Source organism: Cebus imitator, unplaced genomic scaffold (genome assembly GCF_001604975.1).
Source record: "Cebus imitator isolate Cc_AM_T3 unplaced genomic scaffold, Cebus_imitator-1.0 Scaffold187, whole genome shotgun sequence".
Taxonomy (NCBI): domain Eukaryota; kingdom Metazoa; phylum Chordata; class Mammalia; order Primates; family Cebidae; genus Cebus; species Cebus imitator.
The window spans coordinates 2,856,230-2,867,547 of NW_016107502.1; the positions used below are offsets into that span (position 1 = coordinate 2,856,230).

Genomic DNA, 11,318 nt, shown 5'->3' on the forward strand with positions numbered 1-11,318 from the left:
GGTTTATCATTCATCCAGCTGAACTGGTTTACATTTTCTTAGAAGAAAAGGCTTGGGATTAAAGGCATTTAAGTAATTAAGCACACGTCAAGACAATTTGGTGATGGGTAAATATAGTCTCTGTTAAACGCACCGTCTGGGAGCTCTGGCTTAGATTTACGTCCGGCTGGAGTGCAGGGATGAAAGCACAGTGCCGGGTGGACTGAGCCCTGTTCTGGGGAGAATAAAAACCAAATGGGTTTTCAGGAATATGGCACCATTCCTCTAAGTACCTGTCCCAGTGAATAAAAGTTTCCTTTGAGTTTGGCCTGGAGGGAATAGCACTGCAGTCCCTGTCACCCAGCAGCACTTGTAGATTTAATGAGATCTCTGTGGGAGGCAGACCATAAACTTCTGTGGTTTGGTTGTTCCTCTGTGTCCAGGAAACCAGAGATGTCGATGAAACTCAATGAGCGGTCTCAGGCTTTGTACGACGAGTGTGTGTTTTCAGGTACCAGTCCTGGGTTCTGAGCCCGCCCTGGTCATGTTTCTCGGCCCTGCCCCTGTGGATGTGGGACAGTGTTGCTAGGCCTGGTGATGTCAGGCTGCACAGACGTGTGGTCCATGCTGGGCAGGGAGGAAGCATGAGCCTTTTCCTTTGGAGGTTTCTAGTTCTAAGCACCAGGCATGAAGGAACTGGTGATTGATTTGTCGACTTCGGGGATCAGCGAGGGGCTCCTTAGGGGCTATACTTTGTTTGAGCCGAGACTTCATTCCTCTTAAGGGAGCCAGGGAAAGGGAAATGTCCTCAGCGCTTTCTCCTTCTCACTGTCCCCCATCCTGGGAGTAATAGGACAAATGTTTGGGCCTCTCTGTCTCTCCCTGGGTCTAGAGCTGGGGGAAAGAATATACATGCAATCCTGAAGAAGAAAGCTTTGCCATTATGGCCAGATGGATGGCACATGATGGAACCAATTAGCCCATTTTTGCTGAAAAGAAAGAAAGAAAAAAAACCCAGAATTTCAATTTTCAAAGCAGGGACTCTTTTTTAAAAACGTTTGATTATTTTCTTCTTCATTCAAACTGATTTCCATGCTTGTTTGGGGGTAGAATCTTGGTTTCTGAAGTTTGTGGGTGAACCGGGATGTCAAAGCAATCCCTATTGTTGGGTAAAGTTGTGGATGGATGCTTACTTTTCAACGCGCCTCTCCCTCCCCAGTCCTCCTTTAACGTACATTCTCCCCCCTTTCCCAGCAGCCACTGATTGGGATCGCCCATGGAATCCCACCTGAAAAGCAGGAGGTACGCGGCTAAAGGGAACAGAGAAACACCAGTTGCAGCATTTTGGGGGCTCTGGTTATCTGAGTTAGGATAACTCTGGTTTTATAACTTGAATCTTTGCCCTAGAGCAAAGGACCTCTTACCTTGACTTTCTGTCTTAGGAGGCAGAAAAATCAGTGGGAGTTTAAAAGTTTCTTCATGAGCATAAGATGCTTAACCGATCAGTGAGGCAGGCGTTGAATAAGAAGGGTGCTAAGATAACTGCAGCTGTAGGCTGGTGACTGGCTGTTAGGGCTGCCGTCCCTTCTGTGTTTCCAACTGGGAGCTCAGTGCCGTGAGACACGCAGGTGAGAGCGGTGCCCTCTGACCCAGGTCAGGCCCCTGGGGAACACAAAATGCTGAGCAAACCTCATCCCGGAAGTGAAGCAAGCAGCTGCCCACTTCCGGCTGCACGGTGCCCAGGAAGCTTTATTTGAGATAAGGGTTAGGGCACATAGCTTTCATGTCCCAATAACTCGACACATTTCTGAGGATCTGGCAACTCCAGGAGTTCAGGTTGTCGGTCTAATGGTCTAATGCTTCCAGACACTCGACTACTGTGCAAAGCCAAGCTGAGACTTAGCAGAAGAGCTAAGTAGGTGAAACACCTGCTGGACTTTTACATGGAGTTTGCGGACTGTCTTCAGGGTACACAGAGCTGCCGCGGCAAGCATGGGGTGTGACTATAGGGACTGGGTGGGGTGCGTTCTGGGGTGCAGTCTAGCTGGGGCCCTACCCGCCTGTGATGCTTCAGCCTCTATCCATGCCGACAGCACTTTGTAGCTTTTAACTATAAATTCCCACAAACTCCCCTCCCGGCTTGAGACTCCTCCCTTTGATTATGGTAGGGTGGCTTCACATTGCTGTGGTTATGGCTCTTGAACTGATTAATGATGCTCAGAGTGAAATTGTAGTCTTGTGAGTCAGACAGATCTGCAGCTCAGCGAACCTCGAGGGCACGCTTCCCCCATCTGCACTCCCTTTCCCCACCCTCTGCTCCTCTCACCCCGCAAAGTTATTTCTCATGTTTTATGTGCATGCCAAGGAGGAAACTTAAAATCAGGAAAGGACTGGCCCTTTGGTGATGCAGCAGTACCAAAACGCTAAGCTTTCAACTCATTGGAAGAGCAGCCACTTCTACCGGGCACCCCCGGCAGCCTCCCTCGGGCCTCCGCTCCCACGAGGGGCCCAGAGAATAGTCTTTGTGCCATCCTATGCCCTGGAACTGTGGCAAATAGGGGCGAGGTTTGAGGAAGAGGAGGCTGATGGCAGGCAGAGGATTGTCTGAGATCCTCTGCGGTCTCTGAGCATGTGGGTGGGGCATTGGGTAGGAGCGGGAGGTGGAAAGCCATGAATTTTAATGAGTAAATGTTGTCTAGATTTGTTATCCAACCTCGGCGTTTATTCAGAGCCATGCAAATGCAGATTTCTTAGCATTTGGACATCATACATCTTTCCCTCCAAAACCAATTATCTCCTCATCTCACTGCAGTCTACAGTCTCTTTGGAAAGAATGGTTCAGGGCAGAAAGTAAGTGCGAGACAAGGGAAATCATTGTGTACCAGAAACTCCCCCTCTCCTCCCCCTCCATGATTAAATGTGGATCCTCGTATGGCGGGATCCTTGGTACTATGAGTTGGTGAGACATAATCCCTCCCATCTGGAAGCCAGCGACCCAGGACAGACCATCCCGACTCAGACAGAACACACAGACCACTTTATAGTCTCTGAATAAAACCAAGAATGAAACAAGTAAATGACGACGACTTTAGGCTGCGCAGAAGCGTCTCTGTTGTGAGTGCAATGGAGTTGGAGGGACAGAGCCATTTGTTCATTTCACATTTGTTTAGTAGGGTCTGCTATGTGCAAGTGGTGTGAGACACTGTTGGAATTGAAACATAAATCCATGGTACAGTTTTCAAACTTTTTGGTCTCAGGGTAACTTCACACTTTTTAAAATTATTGGGAACACCCAAAGGGTGTTTGTGTGGCTATATCGACCAATGTTTACTGTATGAGAAGTTAAGGCTGAGAAATTGTGAAAGTACAAGAATACACAAACACACGTGCCATTAGCGATGGGGGATGATGTCAGCACACGCCACTATGCACTTGTGAGAGAAGAGAAAGCAAATAAGGTCTTCTTAGTGCGATTAGAAAACTGGTTTTGCTTCCAGGAACCCCCTGAAAGGCTCATGAGGACTTCCAGGGTTCCCCAGACCACATTTTGAGAACCGCTGCCCTACTGCTTCCTACCCACCTCAGGGATGTTATGGTCCAGGCGACAGATCAGTCACAGCCAGCACGGCCTTGTGAAACAGCAGGAAGGAGCTCAAAGTGCAGTCGGATGCTCTCACACATACTTTTATAGATCATGATTAAAATTATCCATATCACCAATCCTATGCTGTCATGGAGCACAGAGATTCTCACCTGATGGTCGTGGTGGTGGAAGGTTATTGGACTGGAATGATTGGAATCTTTGAAGATAGGAGGAATGTGAACTTTGAGATAGCATATTTGATATTAGAACATCATTTTGTATTTAGGGAATGAAAAAATATTGCTCTTATACTAAGAACCAGAGCTTGACAAAGTTCTAGCCTGGAGGACGTAGAGGACGATGCAGTGATTCTCAGCTGGAGTGAGAGCTTAATCTTGATCAAAAACAAGGGTTAAGTTGAGAAACTCCTGCCCTGGAGTTACTATTTTCATCTTCCTTTCTTTTCTTCCATAGGTATTAACTCTCTGATCGCAAACAATGTCTATGAGGCTGCCTACCCTCTTCATGATGTAAGTACTATTTTCATCAGCATGCTCTCTGTAGCCTGCAGAAGTTGAAAACCGCAACTTTTCAGTGGCAATGAAATGGGTGAATACCTGCAGGGTGAGGCAGGAGCGAATCATGACATTAAAATTTCTAGGCTGCCCCTGGACCGCTCACTGCTGACAGTTATCCCCAGTTTGAGTTTTGCCAGTTATCTCAAGCTGTCTCACGAATGATTTCCCCAGACGACAAAATAAACTAGGCTTTGTTTGAGCTTTCCCAGTACTCCCTGGCTTTCTTTTTAGCAAAAGTGTGACTGTACAGATGTGGCATAAAGGGAGAAGATGTTGGCGAGGGTGGTGGATGGTGGTGAAACTAACTTGGACTGTCAGACCCATAGCTGCCTGCAAGTGAAATTTTGTATGTGAGGATTTTGTGCAGATGTGAAATTCCTCTTTAACATGCAGGTACATATTAAAATAAGACTATTATTTAAAAAACATGGACACAGGGCGGGGAGCATCACACACTGAGGTCTGTGGGCAGGAACTAGAGGAGGGACAGTGAGGGGTGGGGAGTTAGGGAGGTATAACATGGGGAGAAATGCCAGATATAGGTGATGGGGAGGAAGGCAGCAAACCACATTGCCATGTATGTACCTATGCAACAATCCTGCATATTCTTCACATGTACCCCAAAACCTAAAACGCAATTAAAAAAAAACTTTTGAAGAAAATCTCTCAAAATTCCTTGTACAATGGTTTGGTTAAAGTAAAGAAAGCAGAATGACTGTAATGAAAGCTTTCCTTGACTGGAGATGTTGTTATGAACATCCCGTGATACAACGCAATGATATTCTTCAAGATAATTTATGAGAATGTAACTGGTCCTTGAACTAAATGCTCCATGGCTTCACTTCATCAGGCTTGTCAGATCTTGGGCACCTGCCATGCAGCAGTGCCATTTGAGCCTGCTGAGGTGGGGATCCCTGAATTTTTTGGATGGGAATCTTCTCATTCCTGACGTATTTGCAGTGGCATATGCACTGCTAAGTTCTGCAGTTGTGGACAGAGTGAGCATTCATGGCCGGGTGATTTTCACGTGATGGGCTAACCCATTTAAAGTCTGGAGTGCTGCCATTGCATTGCTACGAGGGGCATAGGCTGATCTCTGAAGTGCATGAGGGGGCGCATCTTTGTGTGAGAAGTTATCCCAGGAAACATGGCAAGTGTTGGTGGCGAAGAAACGGGAATATCAGCTCCTTAGCATGCCATGCTTTCGACCTTCCTTATATGGGAATGCAAATAAAAGCAATGAGATTAGAAAATAAAAAAGGAAATCCTTTCTCCTTTGGCACCTGTTTTTGGTAGTTTCATTGGCTTAATCCAGCGTCCCTTTTTCCCACACAGGGTGAATACGATAGTCCAGAGGATGGTATGAATGACAGGAAGGTAAGCCTGCCTCACACAGCATCCAGAGCTTTGGGCATGCAAGACCACGGGGTGGGGGGTGGCGGTGTGGAAGTGGCTAGAAGGGTCTTAGAAGTGTTCTCTGTACCTGCTTGTCTACTTTCCAACTGTTTTTCCGGGTCCCCTCTTTCCCCCACCCAGGTATTTGGAAATGTGAGGGTGGTTGCCACTGCATTTAGTGCCTGGAGAGCCACAATGCCAACTGTCCTGAAATATATCCAGTGCCCCCCACCCCACAGTTCTCATCCCACCTTCCCATGGCAAGAGAGCATCAGTTGAGAAACACTGGCTGTCCAAATTCCTTAACCGATGAATGCAGAGACGGAGACACAGAGAGGCTGAGCACTTGCCTGAGATCACACTGCCACAGGGAAGAGAGAGGGGGCTCCGAACACCTTTAGCCCTCAAATCCAGGGTCCTTGCTTAAAACATGTGTTGATCCATGCCATTATAGCTTTTGGAGAGTCAATTTTAGGTGACTCTTCTTTTCTTTCAGGCAGGCAAGTGGAGTATAGCCACTCCCTAATTATAGGTGCGCAATCTGAGTGTGAGGGAGTCTCAGCTGTGTTTTGTAGTTCAAGAAGCTAGGAATTGGAGGTTATGGTTAGGGAAAGGAAAATGGTCCCAACCTCTTTAGTGGGGATGCATCCACGATCCCCTCATGCAATCCTCCTGCTGGCTTCTCCCCACCTTCAGCAACTGTAGTGAGCAGAGAAGGGTGGGCAATGGTGGGAGGGATGAAGAGCTGAAGCTGAAGGAGCTTCCCTCCCCCACTCTGTTGTCTGGAAAATCATTCATGTCCCAAGTTGCCTTTCGAGCAGGCTTCTTTTTATCCTGCCTATTAGTCCCTGTTATGAAGTGTTAAGTATTAAAAACATAAAAGGTCCTTTCCAGAAATACTGCGGTGATTGCTTACACATGTCCCCTCTCTGTGGGCCCAGGGAATCTGCTGCAGTATTGCCATGTCTTAACCTCATCTGTTTTCTATCCGATGCTAATAGTCTCGGTGTTTAATTTCCTGAAAAGTCCAGCATCAGATTTAAAGGAAAAGGAGGAAGCATGTCTCCCCACATCTCACCTCTCTCACCCAACCATTTTCTGTCCTCCCACTTTCTAATTTTTCCTTCCTTCCCTTTAAATGGTGATCACCACCCATTGCCCACCTAAGAAAACTCCTGCTGGGTGGTGGTGACCCCGGCCTATGTAGGAACATTATGGAGACCAGGAACGTACCCCAACTCATAGGAGTCACCAGTCAGCCTTCTGTGACCTGCACTAACAGAAGAAGCAAATTGTGGACTATGTATAATATGTATGTTGTAGATATAAAAAATATGTATTTGTCTTTGGAAATATATTAGATTGCTGTTAACCACAGAATGCCTTTTAACATAAAATTTTCTCATCGAAAATTGTCTCTCTTCGGCTGATATAACGAAGTCAGGGTTTGCTCCATCTGGTAGAATAGGTGGGAACTAGGAGGCAGGGAGATCCCAGCCAGGATGGAATTGCATCTCCGTGGATAACTCCCAAAGTTGATGTCAGAAAGATGCTTTGTGAAGGTGAACAACTCTTTGAAGGACAAGGTGACCCTTTCTCATGGCCTTTCCTTGGGCTTGCTGGTCAGTCTTGGCGTCCTTACCTGCAGAAGGCAGGGCCATGGTTAGGAAAGTGAGCTTTGCCTTGATGGGGCCCGAGAGAAGCCAGGAGGAAGAGTGCCAGCCTTTTGCTGTCCATCTGAGTTGAGAAGTTGACCCCTAGCCAGCAGAGGAGACTGGTTTTAATGTCCGTGAATGTTTGTGACATCAGGACTAAAATCTTAGTGTCCGAATCCCAGCTAGTGCTGCATGGTCATGTTGACACAGCTTCTTCTGTTCAGCAAGAGGGATTCCCACGACAAGGCTGGATTTGTTTCCGTAGTTTCAGTGGTATGTGGGTGGTGCCTACAATGTACCCTGAAGGAGAAAGAGCAAAAACACACAAATGTGTGCTGTGTATTTATTTGTTTTCATTATAATATAACTGTCAAGTGTTCTTTGAGGTGGTTGCAGGAAGCCATTTGCTTAGGTGTAAGGGAGGACTCTCTGAATTTGGAGCTGAAGGATGTGGAAAAGGCTTGGGAGCCGCAGTGTAGGGTGGCCTCTCTGGGGCCTCTAGGTATGATCTGCCGTGGTGTCCCAGCCTGCCCACCCTGACAGCACCTGGATGTTCTTCTTCACTCTTCCTTGAGATTTGTGACTGTTCCCATGATCTCCCCAAGGCCCAGGCTCATTGCAGGCAAATTCTAGGCAAGTCTTGAGGCCTGGAGAATGCCAGTCTCCCTCTCCTGAAGCTCAGCTGGTGCTATTATGCAGTCTCCATGACTCAGCCCCTGATAGGAGCTGGAAGTCTCTTTCTCTTCCCTCCTGGAGGGTCATTAAGAAGAGGCTTCCTCCCTCTTGAGAACAAGGGTTTCCTGCCTTCCTAGAAGCAAGGGCAACCGGAAGAGGGAGCAGCCTGGGGGTAGATGGGTCCCTCCTGGCTTCCAGCAGCTGCCTAGTTTTCCATTTGCCAAAGCTGCCTAGTGTTTTGGAGGTTCCCAGAGAAGTGGCTGTTACCATCTGCTCAGGGCTGCCCAGCTCCCCCTGGCTCTCTGGGGCTTCTTCACTCACTCACAGGGGAGAACCAAAAGTAGTCCTTTGGACTGTGACTTCCTTTAGCATTCTAGAAACACTTAGTCCTGGATTTCCCAGCCTTTGCAGGCGGCTGTCTTCCCTAGTGGATAGTGAGGAGAGATTCAGTCCTGCATTTTAAAACTTGCAAGAAAGGTACTTTTCTTCTTGCTTTCACCTGAGGATTCATTTTGCCGTGCTGCACGACCTTCATGTTCCTGTAAGGAGAAGCTGAGACCTAGAGAGGTGGTGTTGCTTGTTCAAACGGGTTAGGGTAGGGTCTGGGAGTAGTGTCCAAGTCTCTTCCATTCAGGCTGCCCCTGTCCCTTAAATGCCTCCAAGGGGGCTACAGTGTCTTTCTGCCTGTCTCAGGTCTAGCTGCTCTTGAGGAGCCTGTGGCCTCAGAGAGGCCCACGAGTCCCAAACACCTTGATGTTCTCCATCACTGCAAAGATTGTTGCAAAAAGGTTTTAATGCTTGAGTTCCTTTACAGTCTCATGAAATCCTTAAATTGATGACCTCGGTCAAATGTGGTCCCTGGGGAGCCAAACTGGCTGCTTCTATGCTCTGATCCATCATGTGGGATCGTTCCTGCTGTGAAGGCCTGGGGCAGACAGACACATCTGGAATGACATCCAGGGCTCTGGAATCAGGCGCTGTCCATTAAGAAGGAGCTGTAGTCTCTCCCTGGCTTATTTGCTGGCTTGGCCAGTTGATGAAGAGAGGACACGGTGAACCTCTAAGGGAGAAAGTGGATTTGCTATGAGCTATATTAGAAGGCTCCAGACTCTACCGGTTTAGAGGGACTGTCATGTATTTCCATGGTTCTCCCTCCACGCTTTACTCACACCATGCTGGTCCTTACGAGGCAGGACTCCAGAGTGTGCCTCCCTTCACCCTGACTGCTGGTCCCTTCTGGAACCCTGCAAGCTCGAGTTCAGCCCAATCCATGTGCCCTTAACCATGCTACATGTGACCAAACCTTCTTAAAGATTGGGAAGGGTCTACAGCATCCCCCCCACCTCCTGCAGGTGGCAGAAGGCCTGTGAGCTGGCCTGGGCATCCAGGCATGATTGCTGCACTGCCTCCCAGCTTTGGTGCTCTGTCACTCCCTCCAACTCCCTGTGTCAGGGTCTGCCTGATCACCGCCTCCTCTGTATGCTTCTAGCTCTTCTGCGTCAAGCCCAGGTAGTTCTCTTGGCTCCTCCTCATCTGTATCCACAAGCAATGGATACAGCTTTGTGCTTAGAAGAGACCATGGTGAGAGAGGGGCTTTCTAGAAGTCTCTTTCAGCAGGTTTGGGATTCAACCAGGGAAAAGGCTTAGGAGGTCAGCTCTCAGTTGGGGCCACACTGGATTCTTGGAACGTTTTTAGTTTTTTTGCTCCAGGGCAATGGCAGACAGGTGGCCTCAGGCTCAGGCTTTGGCTGGACGCAGGACTTGGGGAGGGATTTGCTCTGGAGGTTAGAGCCTATGAGGCAGACAGTGACGTCCCACAGCTCTCGAGGGGTGCCCTGCCTGCATCTCCTGATGCAAGCTTGTCTCCCTTGGGGCCACAAATGATGTCACTGTGACAGCCAGGTGCTGGAGAGCCCAGGGTTTGCCCTCAAGGGAGGGAGACAAAACGCAGGCAGTAGGAGCACCCAAGCCATGGGAGGAGGAGATGTACTAATGACAGCAAGATGAGGTTGGCCACCACCCTGGAGTGAGCAGCAGCAGTGCTCATGAATTCAGATGTCCCTCTACCTCCATGCACTGAATACCCGCTTTTTGTATCTGGGTTTCCTCCATTGCAAGCGGTGGTGACTGCTGGTGCAGTGGGCCCCTTCAGGGCCCGTCTAGTTTCTGGTCCTGTTTTGCAGTTGTTGGGAGACATTGTGACAATAAAAGTTCATTGCCCTTAAGTAAGAATGCTGGTTCTCATTTCCATTTTAATAACATGTCTTTAAAGATTCTTAGGTAAACAGGATGGCTTCCTGCGGGGCTGATGTCCAGATGGGCATCTGAAGTACGTGATCAGAGTAGGTTCTCCTCAATAGATTTCCTTGTGAATTGTGTGTGATGTGATAGGAGCATAAGAATGTAACAAAATTGTAGCCGTATTATGAATCTGTCAATTCTTGGCATATAATTTGATAGAGTGCAGTATTGATTCCGCATGGGTACGTAGATGAGGTCTAATGATGATCCCTTACTGAATGATTTTATTTACTGGGATTGACACACAGGTTTAGTGAGACACATGCTAGTTCTGCTAAAGTTGCTGCAGAAATATTCCAAGATGGCCTGGTGTGTTTGTTGCAGTTTCCCTTCTTAATCTCTTGTGTGTGTTTTCCACTCAGGTTTTGCGCCCACCCCTCCCCTGGAGCCACTCTCGTCAAGGTGATCAGTGACCTCCAAGCCACTGAGTCCAGTGGCCACTGCTCATCTGACCAGACCCATTAGCAACTTTTGACATAGATTGTCGTCTTCTTTTCTTTGAAACCCTTTCTCCCCTTGGCTTCCAGAACACAGTTCTGGTTCTCCTCCACGCCACTGGCTGCTCCTTCTGTCTCCTTTACTGTTCTTTGTCACCCTCTTGATCTCTAAATGGTGGCATGCCCAGGGCCCAGACCTCGGGCCTCTTCTATGGTCACTGTCTCTTCCTTGGCGATAGCAGCCATCATTTAATGACTTTATAAATTGTCTCCTCTTCAATAACTCCCAAATGTGTAGGACTCTTCTTTCAACTTTAGATTTTTATATCCAGCTGCTCACCGTGCCCCTGAACATCCAAAGAACATTTAAAAAATCTGCACCCCCAACTGAGCTCTTGATTGCACCCCCCATAACCTGCCCTTCCCACAGTCTTTCTCATTTTAGTAAAAGGCATCACCATGACTCAGTGGCTCAGGCCAAGTTCTTATTTCCTCTCATCCCACATCCAATCCAACACTTAGAAGCTTTACCTTTAAAATCTAAGCAGAATCACCTCGTTCTTATTATATCTGCTGCTGCTCCCATGGTGCAAGCCATCATCATCTCCTCCCTGACCATTCCAATAGCTTCCCTGTGCCTCTGATCACTCTTCAGTCTGTTCTCCACGCGGCAGCCAGAGTGAGCCTCCTGTGATCTGACCAATAGCTTCCCTGT

General features: G+C 48.0%; 1 protein-coding gene across 3 annotated transcripts in view; it reads left to right on the top strand.

Annotated features, from left to right (window-relative positions):
• ANO2 (anoctamin 2) overlaps positions 1 to 11,318 on the top strand; it is a 384,342-nt gene that overhangs the window by 130,895 nt on the left and 242,129 nt on the right. For all 3 annotated transcript variants that reach the window (XM_037744853.1, XM_037744854.1, XM_037744855.1), the window contains 2 exons: positions 4,037 to 4,092; positions 5,476 to 5,517. In XM_037744853.1, the coding sequence (XP_037600781.1) occupies positions 4,037 to 4,092; positions 5,476 to 5,517 (98 nt within the window). The remainder of the gene's footprint in view (positions 1 to 4,036; positions 4,093 to 5,475; positions 5,518 to 11,318) is intronic.